This window comes from Dipodomys merriami, unplaced genomic scaffold (genome assembly GCF_024711535.1).
Source record: "Dipodomys merriami isolate MVZ:Mamm:240054 unplaced genomic scaffold, mDipMer1.0.p SCAF_464, whole genome shotgun sequence".
NCBI lineage: Eukaryota > Metazoa > Chordata > Mammalia > Rodentia > Heteromyidae > Dipodomys > Dipodomys merriami.
Genome location: NW_027206029.1, coordinates 829,316 through 854,951, shown reverse-complemented (window position 1 = coordinate 854,951; position 25,636 = coordinate 829,316). Strand labels below are relative to the sequence as shown.

Here is a 25,636-nt window from a genome sequence, read left to right as displayed (position 1 = left end):
CTCCATTTTCTTTTCAGTCAACCAGTCATGAAGGCCCCAAAGTGAACATAAGAAAATTCCTTTTGCCGGGCGCTGGTGGCTCACGCCTGTAATCCTAGCTACTCAGGAGGCTGAGATCTGAGGATCACAGTTCAAAGCCAGCCCGGGCAGGAGAGACCGTGAGACTCCTATCTCCAATAAACCACCAGAAAACCGGAAGTGGCGGTGTAGCTCAAGTGGTAGAGCGCTCGCCTTGAGCTGAAGAGCTGAGGGACAGCGCCCAGGCCCAGAGTTCAAGCCTCACGACCGACAAAAAAAAAAAAAAAAAAAAGAAAATTCCTTTTATGAATTTTCACCTTAAAGTGTTTTATTTTCCAGAGACACTGCTGATCCTTTAAAAAATGCTTTTGTAAAGAGCAGTTTACATTGTAGAAGTGGGACTCAGCTTCCTTTTTTTGATGCTAATGTTCAGTTTCAATCTTGAAAATCCAAGAGCTAATTATTGGATTCTTTTCCATTAAGACTCCAGTGGGATCCTAGGCCGTTCTGTGTAGCCTAAGTAGAAGCTCACTTCTTGAAATCAAAGAGAATATTAGGTTAGTTGTTGAGTGTATTCACAAGAATTTAGGATGTGGGCTCATATCCTTGCTCTGCTACTCCCTAGGAGTACAGTCTTGAGAAAACCTATTTGTACTTAATCTAGAATGTAAAATGAAGGCAAGAATATTTACAGAGTTAATGGGGCAATTGAGGCCATGCATGCAGAGTGATTAGCACAGTTAGTGCCATAGTAAGAAACAGTAAATGTTGATTTTTATTGTTTTGATGATCAGTTCTATAATTATCTTTTGACATAGACTAAATCAGGAGGTGTTAGAGAGATCTGCCCAGCTGCTTTCTGATGGCAGTCTGCATGTCCCTAGCTGTCTGTAAGTAGTAGAAACTACTGCATTTATGATGAAATCATACGGGTTGAAGAAGAGAGAATAGAGTCCTGTGGTTGCCGGTGAGTTGACTGTTACTTGGTATTTACCTTGTGAGTTTGGGGTTGTTCTATTTTGGGGTGGGATTAGAAGGGCTGTACCTCAGACTCATCTAGAGGATTAAAGTATTATTTTATGTATTCTACCTTTGGAGACCCTAATTCAGTAAGGCCAAGTTAGAGACTGGAGCTCATATATTTTTTTAAAGATCCTAGATGATTTTGATGTACAGTTGGGCTTGAGATTTCATAGACTGGGTGATCATTTATTGCCATGTTATTACATAAAACATACCCTGATCATTTATTACTTAATGTAAGGCAGTGACAGTATTAGAGTTCTTATTTTAGGAATCAGTAAATGGAGACAGATTGTTGTAAATATATTAAAGTGGAGAGCCTGAATGAACTGAATTAAATTGAATTATGTTTTATCACAGTTTTGAATAAGCCAATCATGCATTCGTTTTTTTAAAGAACCTTTGTCTATACTTAGAGTATTAGAATAAAATAGCAAAAAATGAAATAACAAAGTAGCTTAGAAATATAAACAAGCATATTTGCATTTAAAACCTTAAGGAAGATTTTTTTTTTTTGTAGTTGTTGTGCTTGAACACTTGGTCTAGAAGCTATCCATGAACTCTTTTTTTTTTTTTTTTTTGTCGGTCATGGGGCTTGAACTCCGGGCCTGGGCGCTGTCCCTCAGCTCTTCAGCTCAAGGCGAGCGCTCTACCACTTGAGCTACAGCGCCACTTCCGGTTTTCTGGTGGTTTTTTATTGGAGACAGGAGTCTCACGGTCTCTCCTGCCCGGGCTGGCTTTGAACCGCGATCCTCAGATCTCAGCCTCCTGAGTAGCTAGGATTACAGGCGTGAGCCACCAGCGCCCGGCTGAACTCTTTTGTTTAAGGTTAGCATTCTACCACTTTGTGTCACAGCTCCATTTCTGGAGCTGTTTTACAGGGTCTTTTCTGCCCAGGCAGTTTCAAACTGTGATCCTCAGATCTCAGTCCTATCTCTGATATTTGAAAATTTTATTGCTCCTATTGTAAAAGAGAGAACTTAGGTCCACATCATTGATATTTGGCTGATCCCAATCATTAGTTAAATTATTTAATGGAAGTGCATTTGGTTAAGAATCAATATACCTGGGTGATTCTCAGTCAACTGTTATTCTTTGTACATTTGAGTTAGTTACTTGAGTAATCTCTCTGGCATGTGTTTTCTTGCTTATAAAATTAGGTAGGTTTTTTTTTTGTGCCTCTGTACCATATGATATTTTGGGGGCTACAGTGTCAAAGTATGTGAGATAGGAGTGTAGAAGATTGATGAGCTAGGAGTGGCCACGTGTCACTGTTTGCCTGGGCTTTTCCTTTGAGGTGTTCTTCCCTCTCTCTGGTGTCCAAACTTGGATGATAAATTATATCATCACTTTGTACTGACAACACCAACTGTTGTTTACACTTAATCTTTCACAGCTGTAAGATTTTCTGCCTCATATCTATAGCCCTAAAGCATTCACCAAATATTGTAATATTTCTTAATACGTTCTGATAGTTTCCTAAAATTTTATGTTACTCATCTCTCCAACTACATTTGTAAGTGGATAAGAATTGTTTATTTTTTAATTTCTAAATACTTTCCTTGATTCATTAGCATTTGAGGTCTTAGACTAACTGGCCACTGGGTCCAGTGTACCCAAAGAAAGTAAATTCCAGGGGCTGGGAAGGTGGGTCAGTGGTAGAGTGCTTGCCTTGCATGCCTCAGGCCCTGGGTTCGATTCCTCAGCACCACATAAGCAAAAAAGAAAAAAGCCAGAAGTGGCACTGTGGCTCAAGTGGTAGAGCGCTAGCCTTGAGCTGAAGAGCTGAGGGACAGCGCCCAGGCCCAGAGTTCAGGCCCCACGACTGGACCAAAAAAAAAAAAAAAAAGAAAGTAAATTCCAAATGTAGAAGAGGACAGAGGAATGGTAAGAATGAATTTGACTTTATGGAAGAAAACTGAAAGAAGAGAAATATAGTCCTTTTCTTCTAGGTTTATGTCTGACTTTTTTTTAAATCTAAATGCTCTGTATTGACATTGTAAGTGCAAAATAAATCTCCAAGTAATTAGGAGGAGGCCTGGAAGCCTCTCCCAGAAGCTCTGGGAGAGATTGCCTGCCCCCTCCAAATTTGTTTCAGTATTTTGACTTCCTTAGCTGGGTGCCTGTGGCTCACAACTTTAATCATAACTTACTCAGGAGGCTGAGATATAAGGATTGAGTTTTGAAGCCAGCCTGGGCAGAAAAGTTGGTGAAACTCATTTCCAATCAATCAGTAGTATATAGCCAGAAGTTTCCATCCTTTTGTTTTTTGTTTTTTTTTTTTGTCGGTCATGGGGCTTGAACTCTGGGCCTGGGCGCTGTCCCTCAGCTCTTCAGCTCAAGGCGAGCGCTCTACCACTTGAGCTACAGCGCCACTTCCAGTTTTCTAGTGGTTTATTGGAGATAGGAGTCTCACGGTCTCTCCTGCCCGGGCTGGCTTTGAACCGCGATCCTCAGATCTCAGCCTCCTGAGTAGCTAGGATTACAGGCGTGAGCCACCAGCGCCCGGCTAGAAGTTTCCATCCTTAAGGAACATTTTCTTTATCCTTTTCTGATTAGAGCATGCATTTTTATCGTTTTATTTCTGGCCCTTAGGAACTATAAGTTCTCAGGACATCCTTAATGTTTAGGTGAAAAGCTGTAGTCTGTAAATAACTTTACATCAATCTTGACTTTTGGTCCTTGTTGGTTTTCCTTAGTCCTGTTTTTTTTTTTTAAAACATATATTTGTTTTTATTAAAGCTATTTTTATAAACTGCCTTAGAATCTCCAATTTAATGAGATTAAATACATAAATATAAAGATAGAATTATTGTTTCAGTATTTTCAGGGAATTACTTGATGTTCAGGAGGAAACTTTTTGAGACAAAGCTTTTTGCCTCAGAATTAATTAAAGAGGATATGCTGGTGTATGAACCCACTGAAGGAGTTGCTTTCCTATAAGAAAAAGGGCTGAAAAAAAATAAATAAAACAACTAAAAAAAAAATTAAAAAAATTAAAAAAAAAAAAAAAAGAAAAAGGGCTGGCTGGGCACTGTTGGTTCATATATGCAATTCTAGCTACTTAGGAGGCCGAGATCTGAGGATTGCTGTTCAAAATCAGCCCTGGCAGGAAAGTCTGTGAGACTCATCTCCAATTAGCCACTTGAAAACTGAAGTGGAGCTGTGGCTCAAAGTGACAGATCACTAGCCTTGAGCTTAGGGATAACACCTAGGCCCTGAATGCAAGCCCCAAAACCAACAAAAGGGGAAAAAAATGAATGAATAAGAGCTAAGTATTCCATATGGTCTGTATTAAAGCTCTTTGGACAGAGGATTGACAACACAGTATTCTCAAAATATTAATGCAAGGATAAGTACTGTAATTTCAAAAATTAGATCTAGATTGGAGTATGTATTTTATTCTCCCTAATATGGTTCTTCTAACACTTTCTCTCTTTTAGAGTTTTTGGCCTTTCTTACTAATTTTGTCCTCTCATTCATTTCATCCTAAAGCCTTTCTATCTGTTCAACAGCCAGCTGCCCTTTTATGTTATTCTCTCTTTTACTAAATACTACTTTACTCCTGACTTCTTCAACTCTATGATCCTTTCTTTCTGATGACCACAGACCAAGATGTATGTTACAGCCTATTAGTGGCTATCATGAGATACTACCCCTGGTAACAAATGACTTAGAAGCTAGGGAAAGGAATGTACTATGTGCATGGCACATAGTACTAACCAAATAATTGGTTAGTGTTGAATATGATTTTTAAATCTTCTGTAACCAGGGGTTTCTGCATGCAAAGGCAGGGAATATACTCATAGGACATCTTACGTATGTGTTCTTGCTGTACTCAAGCAACCTGAGGCTCAGAGAGAAGAGATTTGTTGTGGCTTGACCTGTAATTCATCCAGCACTTTTCTTAAATCCCATTTTGCTGCAAATCTGAGAAAAGCTGGAGGTTCATTATGTAGAACACTGTTATTCTTTTTCTCAGAATCAAAACCAGAGCCCAGCCTTTTCATTTGCTAATAGCTTTCCATTTTTGAGGATGCCAGGAGGAATGAACAAGTACACTTAGATAAAATGTATGTGAATATCTCTTAGAAATGATCCCAGTCTCAGCCTTCTCTGTAGTTCAGAATTGAGCAGTCTGAGCTAACCCTTTACCTAACATCTTTATCTCTCACTTAAAAAATATGGTTTTACCCAAACAGATGTTTTGGGTGTTACTGAAAAATTTAGTGTATCCCAAGTTTACCCAGAAGTTTAATGCTTCACAGATATTCTACTTCTTAGCATACATTTATTTCCTTAATGCTTATAGTAGAAGTCAGTTAGAAAAGAAGTTCTGAATATGGGGATTTGAAGGTTAATGGTAAAAGGATAAAGGAAAAACGAAGCACAAGGATGAAAGAAGTAGCATTAACCCCTTTTCCACTGTCCCTTTCCTTAAAAGCTTCAAGAGGTAGTGGAGAATACTAGAAACAGTCCTAAGGTCATGTGGGTTTGAAATCTGCTTTTGGCATGTCCTATCACCTCTCTGAGTTAATATTCATATACTCATTTACTGTTTTGTTGAGCACTTGTGCACTATTTATTGAGCCTATGTTTTAGACATAGCAGATAGAGCAGAGAATAAAAGTCCCTGCCTTCTGGTGTTAAGATAATTGGTGCTTGTGTTAAGATGATAAAGGTGACAGAGAATAGAGTATTGGTGGTGGTGAGAAATGTTTACTGTGGGGCACATTAAAAAAAAATTCTTTTTTTGGCGGAGGGGGTCCAGTCGTGGGGCCTGAACTCTGGGCCTGGGCGCTGTCCCTCAGCTCTTCAGCTCAAGGCTAGCGCTCTACCACTTGAGCCACAGTGCCACTTCCGGCTTTTTTCTTTTTGCTTATGTGGTGCTGAGGAATCAAACCCAGGGCCTCATGCATGCAAGGCAAGCACTCTACCACTGAGCTACCTTCCCAGCTCCTAAAAAAAATTCTTTAACACAAAACTTACTAGATACCATGTTAAGCACTTTACATGTATGGGCACATTTTGAAGGTAATGAATTAATGATGGTTTAGATGTGGGTCAGAAAGAGATGTGTCAGAAAGAGATGTGTCAAGACTGACCTTTGGAGGATTTGCTGTTACAGTGTGATGATGAATACTAGCATTCAAGATAGTGACCACTGGGGATAAGGCAGAAGGTCTGTGGTGGTGTTGCTGTTTATACTGATATTCAAGAGGATATTTGAGATCAGAATTCTGAAATATAAATTTGAAAATTGCTAGCATGTAAGTGACATAAGTCATACAACTGGGTTCAATTGCTTTGGTTGTGAAAGTAAATAGAGAAAAGTTGGAGATCGAAGTCTTGAGTCCATGAGCCACATCAGTATTTGGAGATTGGGAAATCGAGAAGCTTCACCTTCTGAGACTGAGACACTAGAACCAGGCTTCTCTCTCCTGTAGGTTGTAATAGTACTTATGTAAGGTATTATACCTGAAACTTACAGAGTATTAGTGTTTGAATCAATAAAGAAAGACATAGAGGAAGTTATCTGTAAGTGATTTTTAGACTTGACATTTCTTCTGAAAGTATGTTTTATGGAATTGGGAAAGGTATGCTGAATTTGATCTTTACCAGTAATTTCCAATATATAGGCTGCACAACTGGAAGAAAGTAAATAGGGATGGGGAAATTTAACAAGGTCTGCTATGTGCTTTTAATATGATTATTTCTATGTTCTAGCTCAAGAAAATATATAGCAGAAGAATCCATGGGCTCTATTACTGTTAACAGGATTTTCAAACTAGAAAAAATTAATTAACCCAAAGCTAAATATGTTTATAAAATTAATATATGTATATTGATTATGTGTTGGTGGAATCTGTTCACAAGAATAGGTCTCTGTTTGGGCTTCCAAATCTTAGCAAGCTGTTTGAACTTGCTGTCATCTCACTTTCTTCTCCTTTCTTTCTCTGTCATTCCCTCACACTGAGAATGAGGTGGGGTTTCCTGAAAAGTGGGCTCTGTTCTGGGAAAACTCTGTGGCTAGCTGCCAATATGACATGTAACTCAACCAGTCACATGGTGAAAAGAGAAGACTTGCAAAAAGCTGAATGGAAACAGGAAAATCAAGTAGGTTAAAGAGAAACAAAACAAGAAGATTTAGGTAAATAAAGGCCAAGGATCATTTGGGAGGGATTTGGGAACGGTAGCCACCATTTCTTAGGTGTATAATACTTTTTCTCTCTTTTGGGTTACTTTCTTTTTGCCCATCTGCTGTTATCAGAATTACAGGATTTCCTCAGAGGTTACTAAGTAATGAGTAAATGTAACTTGTCCCAGGAATTACCTTCCAGAAAACCTGTGTGAGAGAACATTGCAAAACTGTTGTGTTCTTCATGTTGATAAGTACTGATCATAATTTTAGGGTGTATGCATGAACAAAAGTGTGGGGGGGAGGGGATGAGAAAGGAAGGAATGTGATTTAAGTGAATGAAATAATGACATTTCTGGTATATTCTGTCATATGCTCAGGAAAGCCCTTCCATGTTGATGGTCTCAACAATATTTATAGGATTTGATAAATGAAAGAGAACACAGAGATCATCTATATTTAGATTTTTCCAAATACATGTTTTATCAAAGAAACAAGTTGTAGATGCCTGAAATCCCGTCATTCACTGGGAGGCTAAGCCAGGAGGATCTTGAGTTCAAGGCTAGCCTGGGCTTATTTAGCAAGATTCTGTGTCAAAAAAGAAAAAAAAAAAGGTCTTCTGGCTGAATCATTTTTGCAAAAGTTGGACATTCATTGTATTTTTTACTAGCAAAGGCAAGAGCTTTTGTTGTTAAAATGTTATGAGACTTTGTTTATTTTTTTTCAATTTGTTTCCTGATGAGCCCCATTTTCCTTTTCCTTTTGTGAAAGCTATGTATATAGGATAATTATTATCACATCAAGGAAGATGTAAAACATTCCAGATAGCATAGTTGGGGAGTAATATTTTAATTCAGTCTTTATATGTAAATTGAGCTTGGCACTTCTCATGGTCAGTTTCTCATTATTGTCACTCCTGGGTGTAACATTTTCTAGTCCTGATTTTGTCTTTCTTATTTCTTCCTATAATTATAATACCTGTAGGTTCAGGTACATAATCTCAGTAAATGCTATTGAACAAATTGACAAAGAAACATTAGTTTCAGAGTAGTTTGCTGACTCTAGTCTGAGGCTGTAGAAAAGAAACAGTCTTATTTATGACTGCAAAGAACTTGTACTCCATCAAATTGGTGGCCTTCTCAAGATCATGAAATGTGCCATGGAAAGAACTCAGATTAGACTATGATTTTGATCATCTGTGGAACAGAAATAAACTGGATAAGATTTTTGTTCCTGAGTCAGATGTGTATAAGAGAACCTAAGTGGGTTGTGCAAACCTAACTTTTACAATAAGAGGTGTCAGTTAGAGTTATAGTCACCAGGGTAGTCATAGAGTACTTTTTCCCCTGACAAGAGCTTCATGATACTATCAACACTAAGATGTGAGTTATTGTTCCCATTTCTAATTAAGGAACAAATTTAGAGACTTAGTGACGTTTCTTAAGTTGACATGTCTTGAGTGAAAATCCAGAATTAGGACCCAGTGCATGTGTGATTCTAAACTTGTTCACTAGATCATAGACTTTCTAGATATCATTATTTCCCTGCTCTGCTTCCTATATCCATGTTCCATGATGGTGGCTCTTTTTTTCCCCTCAAGACTAGTACTCTACCTCTTTTTTTTTTTTTTTTTGTCCATTGTGGGGCTTGAACTCTGGGCTTGGGCGCAGATCCCTCAGCTCTTCGGCTCAAGGCGAGCTGCTTGAGCCACAGCGTCACTCCCGGTTTTCTAGTGGTTTAATGGAGATAAGAGTCTCACGGACTTTCCTTGCCCATGCTGGCTTTGAACAGTGATCCTTAGATCTCAGCCTCCTGAGTAGCTAGGATTACAGGCGTGAGTCACCAGTGCCCAGCATACTCTACCTCTTGAGCCACAGCTTCACTCCCAGCTTTTTTGGTGGTGAATTACAGAGTCTCACAAACTTTTCTACTCTGTCTGTCTTTGAACTATGATCCTCAGGTCTTAGTCCCTGAGTTTCTGGTATTATAGGCTGAGCCACCAGAGCCTGGCTAGAGTTGTCATTTAGCCACTATTCTGGGACAAGGCCTTATTTTGCTGTTAGGACTAACTTGTTTGGATGTGATTAAAATTTTAAAGATTATGTTTAAAAAAAAAAAAAGTGTACGGGCTAGGAGGGTGGCTCAGTGGTAGAGTGCTTGCCTTGCATGCATGAGGTCCTGGGTTGGATTCCTCAGGACCACATGAGCAGAAAAAGCCAGAAGTGGCTCTGTGGCTCAAGTGATAGAGCACTAGCCTTGAGCTGAAGAGCTGAGGGACAGTGTCCAGGCCCAGGCCCAAAGTTCAGGCCCCATGACCGACCAAAAAAAAAAATGTGGGAAATGAGGCAGGCATGATGGGCCCTGAGCCCACATAAATAATAAATACATAAATAATAATGAGAGCTTGCTAGCTTGTTGTATCTTTTGTTTACTATACTTTTTTTCTTTAGTTATTTCTCTTTCCTTTGTATCCTAGTGACTTTCATTTGAATTCTGGTTAATACATACATATCACCTTTCACAAATAATATCTTTGAATTTTAGTTTGCTTATGAGTAAAATAGGAATTACTTCAGCTATTATGAGGATTGAAAAGCATATATTCAAAAGTGCTTTGTAAAATGTAGAATGTATATGATTATATTTACTGATTTTATATTAGTAAATGGATATGAACAGTTAGCCAGCTATGCACTTTTGGTATTCATTTGGAGAAAGCTAAGGCAGAGGTACCTTCATTAATATTTATATTGGTGGCATTGTGGAAGTCATGAGATTAGGTATAAAGACTTGGGCTTCTGCCACATAGTTATTGGCTATGCAGACAGCTGGAATGCATAGGACAAGTATAGCTTTGGCCAGGATCAGAAGTGTTTCAGGAAATGCTTGGCTGGGACACATCATAGAGCTCAGTGAGCTGATTAAACATTCACAGTGTGAATGGAGATTGGAAACTGGTATAGTACAAGGGAACTTGTTCTATGCAAATTCTACTTACTTAATTTCTCCCCTTAAGTTATGTGAAGCATGATTGAGAGCTATGATAAAAGCAGAAATGGGAACTATTACAATAAGTCATGTGAGAGAGTAGTAAATTTTGGCAAACTTTAAAAAATGTATTTGTATTTGTTTCAGTGTTTTCTAGATCTCCATGGCATTTACATGTGGCGTTAGGAGGTAACTTAATAAAGAGCATTCTGGTAGAATAGACTGTGCTTTGCTGAGGAAAATAGACACATTGGATAAAAACAGCAATTTTAAGGTCAATTCCTAATGTTTTTGTTGATTTTTTTTTTTTTTTCCGGTTTTGGTTCTTGAACCCTGGGCCTGGACACAGTCCCTGAGCTCTTCAGCTCAAGGCTAGCACTCTACCACCTGAGCCACAGCGCCCCTTCCTGGTTTTTTTTCTTTCTTTCTGATGGCTAATTGTAGATAAGAGTCTCATGGGTGTTCATGCCTGGGCTGGTTTTGAACCATGATCTCAGTTCTCCTGAGTAGCTAGGATTACAGGCGTGAGCCACTGATGCCCAGCTTTTTGTTGAATTTTTTAAGCCAGTATTTTCTAAATGTGGTTTCTTATTTATTACTTGGCTGGCTATAAAATGTATTTTACTATACACATACACATTTGTGGGTTTTAGTTCTTTAAAACATATTAAATAGAAGAAAATAGTGTATAATAAAAATTAATGTGAATTGCACATAGCAAGGATAAGTATCATACTTGCTAGGCAGATTATCTACCACTTGAGCCATTTATATGTATTATAAAATGTATTTCTTAGTAGGAATCATAGCCAGAGAGTGAAAAGGCATGGCTGTCAGCATAGGGTCCTTGGGCTATCAGGTTGTGATACATAGCTCTCACTAGCATTTCAGCTGATATTAGAGGAAACTGGAAATGGGGAGGAGGGTAGCTCTGCTCTGTTGCTCTGTCTTGGTGAGGGCTGAGTGTTCAAATCATCACACTGATAATTTTTGCAGAGCTCTGACTGCAGTTTAAGAATGGATTCTTGGGCTTGGAATAACTCAGTAATAGAGAGCACTTGCCAAGCTTGTGTGAATCCCTGAGTTTGATCTCTAGCCCTACCCCTCCTACCGTCAAAAAAAAAAAAAAAAAAAAAAAAAGGTGGGGCGGGGGAACTGGAGAAGAACATGAAAAGGAGTGAACCCTTCACTGGCAGTGCTGTTCCAAATGGATCATAATTTCTTGGTCGAGGAGAAGTATAGAGTACTATGTAGGAGAACATTTTTTTTTTTTAATCTTCTTATTTTTACTTTTCCCACCCACCTCATGTTTTGAGTGAGATGCTCAGGATTTCTTTTGGAGTATATGCTGCAGTGGAATTTGCCATTTGGAGATTGTCTAGTGCTTGATCTGCCTTCATTTCTGAAGTGATCTTCCACTGTGATACAGAAGCTGAAGGAAGTATAGACAAATGACTGAGGGCATACTAGGTTCAAGCCCTGGGAGCCCTCTTTTCCAGGACTTTGAATTTAGAGGGAATGGTGTGGATAGAGGGGGTAGCTTGAGATCATCGCAGCTGAGTTGAGAGTCCAGTCGTGGTGACTGCTGGTGATTTGTTGGTGCTGCGAGTGGTGTCCATATCAGACTTGTCCATATTCTTTATTTGTCTTTTAAAATCACTTTTTCCCTAAGGTAAGCAGAACAAGGACACTGTATGGCTAAAGGTTGAAAGTTATGGAACCCATTTTAGATGGATTTCTGCCCCAAAAGATTTGTACAAATAGAAGGAAAAGTAAATGAACATGTGGCCACACAAGGAAAAGTAAATGAACATGTGGCCACACAAAATAAGTTAGCATGGGGTTGGGGACACAAGGTTGTTTCTTATGTATTCTTTTAAATTATGGTTACCTTTAAGCTTTACCAGATAAAAATACCAGCAGGAGATTCAATATCTTTGCTTCCTGACAGTTTGGAAATAAAAATAAATGAAAAATTATGTTATAATGTACCATAATATGGTTTTATACACTTATAAGTCAATTGGTTTGTCCTTTCTTCCTTCCTTCCTTTCTTTCCTTTCTTTCCTTCCTCCCTCCCTCCCTCTTTCTTTCTTTCTTTCTTTCTTTCTTTCTTTCTTTCTTTCTTTCTTTCTTTCTTTCTTTCTTTCTTTCTTTTTCTTTCTTTCTTTCTTTCTTTCGTCCGCTGTGGGGCCTGAACTCTGGGCCTGGGCACTGTCCCTCAGCTCTTCACCTCAAGGCTAGCGCTCTACCTCTAGAACCACAGTGCCACTTCTGGCATTTTCTGTTTCTGTGGTACTGAGGAATCAAACCCAGGGCCTCATGCATGTGAGGTAAGCACTCTACCACTGAGCCACCTTTCTTTTTTTTTTTTTTTAAGTCTACATGTGTTTTCAAGTCTGAAGTGTGCTTACAAAAACCAATTTCCTAATGGGTATAAGCTTTTTATTTTAACATAAAAAGTTCAGTAACTCTTGAAGCAGCACAACAATCCTGTGAAGTTTAGATCATTTTATGGTTTTCATTTTACATTGAAACTCTGAGTAATTACTTTAGGATGAATGATTTAAAAGTACTACATGGTGAAAACCAGCATCATCATTTCCCCCTCCTTTCCTCCCCCTTACCCCCAGATATAGCCCAAGCTAGCCAAGAAACTACCCTTTGGACACACAATAAATAATCGATCTGAGATTTGGCCCCAGGTTAAGGAGACTGGAGGCCCAGTATTCAAACTGTGAGGATCCTTAAAGATTATTTAATACATGTTCATTGAGGAAGATTTGAGTTTAGAGAGCCTAAGAGCCTTGATCAGTACTAAGTAGGTTCTGGCAGAACTGGACTGGAACTGGACTTCTTATGGGTAACTTACCTACTGCCTTCAGGAAGAAGTGGGAGATCAGACTGTCTTCATTTGTACCCTTTGCCACTTTTCCATGCTGTTTGACTTTTTTCCTGTACAATCCTTTCTGGTCTGCTAGTTCTTTCCTGCACGTCTATCTTTGCAGTATTCCTCCCTTCCAGCCCTTTCCTGGAAGAGCTTTATCTTACCTCTCTGTCATTTTAAGGCTTCTTTTCTCCAAACCCAAGGAGGGGCACTCTCCCATATGATTCACAGGCCAAAGCATTACCCTCTGTCTTCTTGACTGCAAGTCTGTCTGTGACTCTATGGCCCCTTTGTGTCTTCTGACTCAAGGTACCTGTGTGTAAGTTAGTTTTGCCAGCTGAAGCTACATCGTAAGGTTTTGCTGGGTTCACAGGTATCCTGTTACATCTTTGGATTCCCTGAAGCTATGTGCCTTCCCCAGGACAGTGTGGTAAATGGAAGGACAGTGAGGCTGAAGTCCAAGAAGTGTATTTGAGACTTATTCTTACCACTTACTGGCCAGTTGACTGTGGGAACATCTGAAACTAAGTCTTCTCATCTGTGAAAGAGGCTGTAAGACTTGAATGTGGTTATAGATGTGAACTTTTTTTTTTTTAAAGTGATAAGGTACTGTATAAATGAAAGGTGTTTTTTTTTTTTTATCATGGTGGCCCAAATGCTTCATAATTACTTTAAAATGAATGATTAAAAAGTACTACATGGTGAAAAGTGTTCTTCCCCTTCTCCTATCCTCCCTAGTCAGTTGTATATAGCCCAAGCTAGCTTTGAACTTGTGATCCTCCTGCCTGAGACTCCTGACTGCTGGGTTTATAGGTATACCCCACTATGTCCCACTTCATGGCACCTTTTTGGCTGTCTACTTTGCATTGTATTTTTGACTTCTGAGAAGGATATGTGGATGGCCTTACTAATCATAGCCCATCTTCTTTAATAACACTTTAGGTATATTAGTAGTAATTAGTTAAAAAGAAGAAAAAGAAAAAAAACAGAACTTTAGCAGCAGCAGTATCTTGGTACAATGTGGTTTTCAGGTAGACACTTACTGACTTTAAGCAAAGTACTGTATTCACTTTGGTCAGAAACCTTCTTTCAGCTAAAGCAGGCTCATTAGGAGCAATACAGAGAGCTCGAACCATTGACTTGGCATTGATTATTTGATCATCCCTAGAAGTTTATTGTAAGTGAAGCAGCATTTACGATTCTGGGGTTTTCCTGGAACTGCTGCTATAGTTAGAAGTGAATTATTCTATGTGGCAGGAGTGGCATATAGAAAAGCCATAATTCTGACTAACTGACATGAAAAAAAGATTTTAAATTTATATTATGTCATCTTTTTGGCTCGAATCCATGAGCTTTACAGTATCTTGCAGTGCTTTGATCAGCCATTATCCCAGGTCTCAGTAAAGCCGTGGGGTCTGGTAACAGAGGCACAAGACATTTCTGTGGCTTTGTGAGAGTGAAGCACTGGTGGCATAGCTGGAAGAGAAAGAAGCAGTGGCTTTCCTGGCCCCCATGATATGGGCTTAGGCTATAGCCTCCAGAATCCTCCACCTCGAAGCACTGATGACAGGAGTGCCTTAGTTGTAGGATAGAACACAGATAAGGTAGGGTGCTTTCATGATTTTTTTTTATTTTGGTCGGTCGTGGGGCTTGAACTCTGGGCCTGGGCACTGTTCCTCAGCTCTTCAGCTCAAGGCAAGCGCACTACCACTTGAGCCACAGTACCACTTGTTGTTTTCATGATTTTTAAAAATGACAGTTCTTTTTTTTCTAGAGGAGAGGGTATTGGAAAGAGCTCAATCTCCTAGATAGATGTAAGTCTATGAAAAATACTAAAAATCCAGAGAAGACAATGCTGCTGATCACTGTGGAGCATTTAAATTGTTCCCCCACCCTGGGAATCCAGAGTCACATACTTGCACTGATTAGCCTTTAAGCTCTCAATGTTTTTATGAGAGTTATAATGTCCATGAGATATGAAGATGGTTATTTGCCTAGTTAGGTTCTTGTACTAGAACTGTATTCTATCAAGTGGCTACTTTCAGGACATTCTCATTTTCTAAGCTTAGTTCATCAGCATTTTATTTGTATTTTCTACTTTGGAAAGCATAGGCTTTGATTCCCTCAAGTCATGTATAACTATAGGTGAAAGTATCTTTAATGAAAAGAAGGATGCTTATAACATTTGATTTTGAATCTTTTGTTGGTTTTAAGTTCATCTGTTTTTACCATATAAATCCAGTAGTGTGGTCTTTGGCCACATTGTAATGATCATATTTGGTGGGGTTGGGAGAGGTTGGGGAGAATGATTTTCAAGGAGTGACATTGATAAGGATTTGTTTGTACTCATATATTGAACCTCATTTGTACAACTACTTACGGATAATAAAATTCAAATGGACTATATTTCTTTTTCTTTTGTTCACTGTCTAACATTTAGTTTTCAGTTCTTCCTTTGCACAAATACTAGTATTTCAGAAGATGCCTTTGGCAATCTTTTTATCCAAGACTTTTGGAATTCTGCTTATTGGAAATAATGTTATATACCACATATTGCAGTTAGTCAGTGTTCGGACTCACGGGGCTGTTTTGTTTCTTTTACTTTTCTTTCATTCAGAAGCTATCAGAAGTATTTGCTACTTACATGAGAATGTGAGAAACTAAAAAAATCTAAGACATTTACAAATTTCTCTGAATTTTTTTCTCATACAAAGCAGCATCTTATAAAATTGAGCTACAGAAGTAATCCTCTTGAAGAATTCACTGCTTTCATCAAAAAGCTTTTAATTGCTCATCTTTTATCCTTCTTGTTTTCTAAATTACTTTGTATTCATTTGAGTAGGAGTCAAGCCCCAGTGAATCATGTTCTTTTTAAAAGATAATTGTAATTTCTGCTGGATTGCGTTTTTAACATTGAAGATTTTTCTTTTATATCTTGTAGTAAGAAACTTGAATTGGTTTCCTGGAATTAGCCAAAGTGTTTCTAAAATGATTTTGCTGTTTTCTACTTCTTTTAAAAATTATCTACATAATGTTTCTTTGTTTATTTTGAAATATTGAAATATTATTTGAATGAAGCCATTACACTAAAAACATCCTTAATGAGAAAAGTTGTCATTCCTTATACAGCAGATTCACAGTTCTACATATAAAGGACTAGTAGAGCAGTGCCCAGCATGCCTTTTAAGTGCTGTGATAGGTGTTTAAAAAAATTGTTAGAATGTCAATTGTAACAGGAATTTTAAAAAATCAGCATACAAAATACTATAGAAAATATAGATTGTCTAAGAATCTGATTGCTAATCTTGTTTTCTCAATTTAAGATGAAGAATAATGAATATGTACGATATTGGAGGTTAGTTGGGAGAGTAAGTGTACCATGATTTCAATATATAGTGTTGCTTGCAGTAAAGAAAGAATGCTTTAGGGCTGGGAAGGTGGCTCAGTGGTAGAGCGCTTGCCTCGTATGCATGAGGCCCTGGGTTTGCTTCCTCAGCACCACATAAGCAAAAAAAAATAAAAATAAAAAAAAATCCGGAAGTGGCACTGTGGCTCAAGTGGTAGAGTGCTAGCCTTGAATTGAAGAGCTAAGGGACAGCACCCAGAGTTCAAGCCCACGACCAACAAAAGAAAGAATGCTTTAGCCTTTCTAAGAATTACACTGAGTTCTTCCCTGAATCTACCATATTTTAGTATATTGGTGTACATTTGCCTGCCACACTACATATTTACTTTTATAATCTAGCTTCCATATATGAGAAAAACTGCATCCTTTGTATATATGAGTCTGCCTTCACTTACAATTTTTTGGAGGTCCTTTCATTTCTTTGCAGATTGGTACTTAAGGGGTGGGGTCAGGGGGAGGAAGGAAGACTAGAAGAAGGGTTTATGAGAATGCATTGTAGGGGTTTGAGGTGTGGCTCAAGGGTGATAAAACGCCAGCCAGTGAAGGAGAAGTATCAGATGCCAAGTTTGAGTACATGTCTCACAAAAATTCAATCCATATCTTACAAAGTTAAGAAAAGTAAGGGAAACCCCTTTGGGGATGGGTGAGCATGTTGAAAGGGGTGACCTTGATCAGCATGCATTATATTCATACACTTCTTTGTCAATAGCAGCTCCTTTATGTACCTATTTAAAGAATATATATATATATATATATATATATACACATACACACATATATGTATATACACATACATACATACATATACATATGTGCGTGTGTATGTGCGTGTGTGTGTGTGTAAGAATGATGGGAAAACCAGTCTCCTTGCTTACAGGTTGTCATGGAATTCTAGTTCTAGAAGAACCTTAATGATTTTGTACTGACCTTTCAATCTTACCTAATGTTCAAAGAAAGTCTGTGATTCCTAAGTATAAGTAACACATAGTCTAATGGTACATATTTTAAGGCTTTGTAAGTTCTAAAAAGTTTTATGCAGTAGACTTGCTGAAAGAATAGGCTTGTATAGAACACTCAGATTCCTTCCTGCCCTACAGGTTCTCAGTCTATGTCCCTTTCCTGTTTGGCCCAAGCTTCTTTATACTCCACAGCAGGGAGTTCTTTGGCCATCTTTTGCTCATCCATGGCATCTGGCAAAACGTGGTGTTGGAATGACCTGCTCTTTGTAAGAACTGCCTGTGAGTTGCTAGTGCTGGTCTGTGTGCAGATGTGAAGATGAGAGTTATAGAAGGATTCCCTGGTCTAGCACCTTCCTTTTTCAGGACCTTTACACCTGCTGACCCTTTGGTCTACACTTCTTTTTTTGACTTGGTGTTCCACTGCTGAAACAACCATCATATCTTAATTCTATGTTACTGTCCTCTTGAGCCCCAGACTGGCTCACACTCACCCTGTTGTATGATCTCTGTTTTTGCTTCATGGTATCTTTAGTTGTTTGCAATGACATTTGTTCCATTTTCTCTGCTTCTGTTATTCTGAAAGCTCTAGATGGGCAGGGACATATTACTATTTTTCTTTATTGTGTCCTCCTCATCTAGCTTAGTTTTTGGCATAGAGAATTGCACAAAACTACTTATTGATGGAAGAATCTAAGTAAGGTGTTTTAAGTTCTACTTCAGAGTCACAGCAAGGCATTAGCATTCAGACCTCATCCTTGCTAGGCAGGTGTCCTACCATTTGAGCTGCACTTCAGTCTTTTTTTGCTTTAGCTATTTTTTTGGGGGGGGTCCAGTCGTGGGGCCTGAACTCTGGGCCTGGGTGCTGTCCCTCAGCTCTTCAGCTCAAGGCTAGCGCTCTACCACTTGAGCCACAGCGCCACTTCCGGTTTTTATTCTTTTTGCTTATGTGGTGCTGAGGAATTGAACCCAGCGCCTTAGGCATGCAAGGCAAGCACTCTACCACTGAGCCACCTTCCCAGCCCCTGCTTTAGCTATTTTTCAGGTATTTAAATGTATTTCTCCTGGCCTGGCATTGGACTCTGATCCTTTTCCTAACAGCCTTCTGCACAGCTTGCTTGACAAGCATGCCAATGCTATTCTTGGCTTATTGCTTAAGATGGGGTTTCACTAACTTTTTGTCTCGGCTAGCCTCGATTGTGATCCTTCTGGTCTCTACCTTTTGAGCAGCTAGGATATGGGTGTGAGCCATAGTGCCTGGTCACATTAAGCTAATTTTCAGTTGCTGTCTTGATATAGGAAAGGATGCCTATTCATGTAATTCAAACAGTTGTTTATATTAATTTTAAATAGATGAAAGTATAGTGGTTCATTCTTTGACTCTTGGAAAAATTGTTTACATCAAAAATAGCCAAATTAAAAGCCAAAATTATCAAAACTCCTGTTGTATCTTCTGCCTGTCTCCTATTGTTACTTTTACTAAAGTCTGGTCTACTGCAGAAAACCTTCCCCAGTTAGCTCTTGCCAGCATGTCAGGGTTGGTCACAGCCACTCAAGATGATATTGTAACACACTCACTCTATGAAGTTCGAATTGTTTTTGTTGGTGCATTTCTCCCTTGAATGTAAATCCTGTGGGAATGCTTCTCCAAGCCTCTGAGCTAACCATTCCTTAAGTCTTTCCTGCTCCCCATCTACTGCTGCTACATAGTGCCCAGGACTGTGCTTTTCCTAGTCCTAAGTCTGATAAAATATATGAATGATAGGATGGAAAACTGAGATAATCATGTTATCTTGGAAGCAATTTTGAATCACTGAATTTGGTAGCTTTTTCTTTGTGAAACTAATTTATTTCTAAAAGTGTGAGTTTTTGGGTGTCCTACATTGTTGCCCACTGATCTTCACAGTATCAGGAGGAAGATGGAAACGGGACAGTCTTCACTGTGACAAAGTCACAGTGCTGGTTTCCTTTCTCAGAATAGTCAAAGTAGTATCTTCTTTGCTGTCTATACCAGATGTGTCCTTATCAGTCTTTTCTTTTTCTTTCCTTCCAATTACCTCCTATCTGACTTATTTATTTTTGTCTTTAGCTTAGCTCTGAATGGACTGAAAAGTTGAGAAGAAATCCCAGTCTGCTTTTTGTGGGACATTGAACAACCGAATAAATGCAGGTATGTAGATTTGCTTTGTCCTTTCCCTTTTTCTTTCCTTTCTTCTTTTTTCCTTCCCTTTTCATTCTTCCCTCCCTTCTCCCCTCTCCCCTTTCCCCCCATCCTTTTCTTTTGGTGACAGGGTCTTGCTATGTAGACTAGGGTAGACTTGAACTGGCAATCCTCCTGTTTCCTCTTGAGTACTAAGATTGCAGACATGTGTCACCATGCCTGGCTAAGATTTTTTTTTAAGGAAAATATCTGTCTTTTAAAGAGAGTAATGAAATTTTGATTGTGAACTATAGGACTTCGGTACTATATTCTTTAAAACAGCAACAACAACAACAACAACTTAGTATCCGGCTGGGAAGGTGGCTGAGTGGGCAGAGTGCTTGCTTTGCATTCATGAGGCCCTGAGTTCAATTTCTTAGCACCACATAAGCAGAAAAAGCCAGAAGTGGTGCTGTGGCTCAAGTGGTAGAGTGCTAGTCTTGAGCTGAAGAGCTGAGGAGCAGTGCCCAGGCCCAGAGTTTAGGCCCCACGACCGTCCCCCCTCCCCAAATATATATCTTATTCCCAATGTTAACTTAAAAATTACAGGTATAAAAGCACTAGAAAGCCGAGCGCTGGTGGCTCATGCCTGTAATTCTAGCTACCCATGCCTGAAATCCTAGCTACTGAGGATCATGGTTCAAAGCCAGCCTAGGCAGGAAAGTCTGTGAGACTCTTATCTCCAATAAACCACTAGAAAACCTAAGTGGCACTGTGGCTTAAGTGGTAGAGTGCTTTGAGCTGAAGAGGTGAGGGCCAGCGCCCAGGCCCAGAGTTGGAGACCCACAACTGAACCAAAAACAAAACAAAACAAAAAACCCCCACAAAACACTAGAAAGAGTAAAAAGTTAGTTACCTTATAATCTTACCTAAATACTACTGTTAACAATTTATTTTATGTTCATCTAGATTTTAATATGTATATGCACAGCTCAGAGAACCATAATATTACCTGTATTATGCCTTTATACTTTATAAGGTGCCAGGTACATTGTTTAGTGTTGGTGTATATAACTATGTATTTCTTGTTTAGTAGAGCTCTCCTGGAGGATATTTTTTCTAATGGTGCTATACCTTATACATGTATAATTATCTATATTACCTGATTATTTTCTTCAAGTTAAGGGATATGATTCTTTAAATTTTTCCTCTGTCATGTGTATAAAAAAATCTCTAAGAAAAATATTTTCATTGAACAGGCTTTTAACAATTCTGTTTTCCATCTGGTGTGTGTGTGTGTTGGAGCTTGAACTGAGGACCGTGTGTGTGTGTGTGTGTGTGTGTGTGTGTGTGTGTGTGTGTGTGTGTGTGTGTGTGTGTGTGTGTGTGTGTGTGTGTGTGTGTGTGTGTGTGTGTGTGTGTGTGTGTGTGTGTGTGTGTGTGTGTGTGTGTGTGTGTGTGTGTGTGTGTGTGTGTGTGTTTGAACTGAGGACCAGGGCCCTGTCTCTGAGCTTTTGTGTTCAGGCTAGTGCTCAACCACACGAACTACTAATACACTCTGGCTTCTGGCTTCTTAGTAGTTAATTGGAGGTCAGAGTCTAAAGGTCCTTCCTACCAAGGCTAGCTTAGAACTGCAATCCTCAGATCTCAGCCTCCTAAGTAGCTAGGATTACAGACTTGACTCACCAGTGTTTGGCTTCATCTCAGTTTTTTAATGTGGAATGAAATTAGAATCTGAGTGCTGGGTTTTAAAATGTTTTGTCTGCTGAGAGGAACTGCTTTCAACAAGATTCTGATTCTTAGATTTATTTTGGAGACTAAGCAATTAAAATGGAATGCCTTTATTTTAATTCCCCTCTTGAAAGCATACCATTTCCCCTTATCAGGGTAGCTAATAAATCAAGCAAATGGACTTGGCAAAAAGAACTGTGACTGCTGTATGCCCCATAGACTTTGCTTGTTTTGATTCTTCCTTGGTTAATCCTTCAAGCACAACTGTGTAAGCCTCTGTGCTTCAGACTAGGAACATGAATATGAGTGTCACAGTTCTTGTCCTCAGAGACCTCACAGCATGTGAATAAGCTGGCACCTTTCATTGTGGTTAGCTCAGTGTACTGAGTTTAGGGGAACAGGGAAGGGAGCATCCACTTTATAGGTGGAACTGAGGATCAGTGAAGACTTCTAAAGAAGGTACTATGTAGCCTGAGTTCTAAAGAACATTAAAGTTTACTATGAAAGAAGTAAGGGAGGGGAAGGTAGCTCTGTAGAGGAGACAGCATGAACAGAGTCAGAGGGTGAGAAACAGCACCGGGGAGAGAAGGGACCAAGAATGCTGGTATCCTATGGTTTCAAGCCTGACATAAGAAGTGGAGAATGACAGGAGATAAAACAATGAGGCTAACTGGCCTGGAGAGGAAGGGCCTCAATTTAAGAGTTTGAGAACTTGTCTGTACACTAATGGGATACCACTAGAGGATCTGATAATTTACGAAGATATTTACCTTTAGGGCTAGATGAAGGTTTGTATGACAGGCAGGAAGAAAATAGAAGTCTGAGAGCCAGAAAATTAGTTTTTAGGCCTTTGGTATTGAGGGAAGGAAAGGAAAGAATATATGGGACATTCTCCTGGTCTTCTTTGGCCTGGCCCAGGGCTGAATAGCTGAGGTTGCTTCTTTGTTCCTAGTTGTCACTTTTAAGGGCATGGGAATGACTAGCTTACAGTACCTCATAAGTGGGTCCTACCTCTCCACATCAAGCCTTCCCATTTTCCTTCCATTGGCTAGACGTCCTGTTTATCCTCCTATTTGCCTACAAGGTGATAGGGATCTGGCTCTCATTCTTACTTTTTTCATCGCCCTTCTGTATGAATATGTCTAGGTAGTCAGTTAATGTGCTCTGGCTCAGACGGGGACATGAAGACGTGATTTATGCCCTCACCCAGCTTGCTGTTTAGTAAGAGATAAGCATAAAATTAAGACTGTTGCCAGGTGCCAGTGGCTCCCACCTGTAATCCTTGCTACTCAGGAGGCTGAGATCTGAAGATCGTAGTTCAAAGCCAGCCTGAGCAGGAAAAAGCCAGAAGTGGTGCTGTGGCTCAAGTGGTAGAGCACTAGCCTAGAGCATAAAGAGGCTCAGGAATTCAGACCCTGAATTCAAGCCCCAGGACTGGCAAAAAAGAAAAAGAAAAAGAAAAAAAAAAAGGGCTAATTCTTGCCATAGTTCTGCTCAGAAATTATGTGATCCAGCTGGGGACCAGTGGCTCACATCTGTAATCCTACTCAAGAGACTGAGATCTGAGGATGGGGGTTTGAAGCCAGCCTGGGCAGGAAAGCCTGTGAGACTCTTACCTACTTAACTACCAAAAAAGCCAAAAGTGGAACTGTGGCTCAAGGGATAGAGCACCAACCTTGAGCAAAAAAAGCCCAATGATAGCACCCAGGCCCTGAGTTCAAGCCCCAGGACAGGCACAAAAAAATAAACAAGAAAGAAGTTATGTGATCTTAGTAAAGGTAGCAACATTAGTAATTATGTATCACTGCTTTTATATCATTAGTTCTAGAGTAGACCACGTTTTTCAACTGCAGTTTGCGTGCTGTAGAGAAAACAAATTTCTCCAGTCAGGTTTTAAGATTATTTTGATTGTTTAGAAAAGTAGTTCATTATGCTAATTAGTTAATTTTTCCATGGTTTCTTATGTCTGGCCTTTTTGATTTTTCATAAGGGAAAGAGTAGGAATACTTATATAATATCAAATGTTTCTGCTCTTACCTTCACAGGACTCTTATCACTTTAACTTTTAGTACCTAAAATGACCACATCATCTTGTCTTCCTCCCCACATAGTATCTAAACATAAAAGAGGACTGCAATGCCATGGCTTTCTGTGCTAAAATGAGGAGCTCCAAGAAGACTGAGATGAATCTGGTAGTCCCCGAGCCAGGTGTTGAAGTGACCTTTTATCTGTTGGACAGAGAGCCCCTCCGACTGGGCAGTGGAGAGTACACGGCGGAGGAACTGTGCATCCGGGCTGCTCAGGAATGCAGTGAGTGTTGGTTACAGGGCTTGGGAGGCTGTGTGCCACTGGCAGAGAAGCAGATCTGAAGTCTCTCTCCCTCTTAGTTTTGCTGAGCAGTTTTCCTCTTGGCTTCCAGGAGCAGGGTTCTGCTTTGTCTCTGCCATTGCTACTTACTTCCAATTGATCTTCAGCCAGTAATTTTAAATCTGCAGTTTTACTTGTCACTGTAAAGTAACTTAATCTGTCTATATCACTAATGAACTGTTGAGTACCAGGGAATGATGATTGCCTCCGTGTAGACTCAGTTTTTTCTTCTTTTGAGATGGCCTCTCACTGTGTAGCCTAAACTGACTTAAGATTCACAACCCTCTGTCTCATTCTCAAGTGTTGAGATTATAAACTCATGCCACCACATGAGATTGAGACTCAGTTCTTATTTCTCCCACATCTATATGATTGGGATAACATTAGCTATTGATGAAGTTGTATGTAAAACACCTAGAACAAAATACACGCTCCGTGAGCAGCATCTCTCAGTATATTAGGAATTATTCAGAACTCCTGCAGTCTGGCCTATTCTCTTACCACCTTAGCTTGCCTTTCCCCATGTGGTGCTGGGTTGAAGTAAGAAGTTGAGTGCTGCTTTGTGGCTTGGTCAAGTTGTCAGGTTGTGAAAAGGGACAGTGAAGCTGTTAATAACAGTCTGTTTTTTTTTTTTTTTTAGTGAGGTTTGTCTTACTTAAAGTTAGCCTCCCACCTCTGACAGTGAGAAACCAAAGCACCTAACACAGAAAAGCTCCTTTCATTACCTTTTGAACTTGACATGAACAACTTGCCTGATTTTAAATGACAAGTGAAATAAAGACATAGAAACTTAGTTTCGGGTTTAATCTGCTTAGATTATGGTGATTATACACTTAAAACAGGTGGATTTTTTTTGTGCTGGTCCTGGGGTTTGAACTCAGATCTTGTGTACTGTTCTTGAGATTTTGTGCTCAATGTTAGTGCTCTGCCACTTTAGCTACAGCTCCACTTCTGGCTTTTTTGGTAGTAATTTGGAGATAAGAGTCTCATAGACTTTTCTACCTGTTCTGGCTTCAGAACACAGTTCTCAAATAAATCTCAGCCTGCTGGGTAGCTAGGATTACAGGTGTGAGCCACCAGTGCCTAGCCAACCCAACTTTTTTTAAAAAAATGAAATCAAGTAGGGGTAGTTAGTGCCTTAACTACTCATGAGGTTGAAATCTGAGAATTTCATTTCAAAGCCACCCCAGGCATACAAATCCATGAAACTCTTTATCTCTAGTTAACCAGAAAAAAATTAGAAGTACAAAGATAGCAGGGGTGGTAGAAAAAACTAAATGAAAGCGCAAGCCTGGAGTTGAAGCCCATATTGGCACATATATACACACACAAAACCTTAGCCCTCAAAACAACATTACAAGGATAGTATAGTTATTTCAAGAAACACCTACCTTGTTAGTAAAGTTCTTTGTCTAGAAACCCTAGAAACTCTCTGAAATATCCGTCTGCTTAAAAAGCTTTAATGTGTTAGAGCACCAGAAAGTGAGAGAGCTGTGCTACAAGAAAAAGTGTAATAGACCTGCTGACTAAACATGAGATGGGTAAAAATGGGCTGAATTATATAGGGTAGTGGAAAAATAAGCCATAATTTTAAGTTACTTTGAGTAAGCAGGAATGCATATATGGAAACAGCCTTAGATAGCAGTTTAAATTATTTTTATTTTGACTGCATTAGAAAGAGTCCCTTTCAAGCTGTACAGGACCAGGCAAGGGACCTTCATGTACTATCATTCTCATTTCAGGTATCTGATTTGAGAATAAGCACCAATTATTTTATCCCCCCTCCCCTCCCCATACTTTTTGTCATTTAAGTTTCTTGTTTGAGGTCTGGTTGGTCCTGAAACCACCGGTAATGATTATGGGTACTATGTCTCTTTTTATATACTTGTTGGAATTACAAGTCTGTATTTTATTCTGGGCTCTAAAGTGAGTAGCTTCATAATCTTTATTTTTTTTCTATCCTGCTTATTATTAAAGAATA

General features: G+C 39.2%; 1 protein-coding gene across 1 annotated transcript in view; it reads left to right on the top strand.

Annotated features, from left to right (window-relative positions):
* The first annotated feature begins 854 nt into the window (after window positions 1–854).
* Window positions 855–25,636, top strand: part of LOC138808650 (tyrosine-protein kinase JAK1) — a 75,215-nt gene continuing 50,433 nt past the window's right edge. The window contains exons 1-3 of the mRNA XM_069994909.1: window positions 855–985; window positions 19,507–19,587; window positions 23,400–23,598. Coding sequence (XP_069851010.1) covers window positions 19,582–19,587; window positions 23,400–23,598 — 205 coding nt within the window. The 5' untranslated portion in view covers window positions 855–985; window positions 19,507–19,581. The remainder of the gene's footprint in view (window positions 986–19,506; window positions 19,588–23,399; window positions 23,599–25,636) is intronic.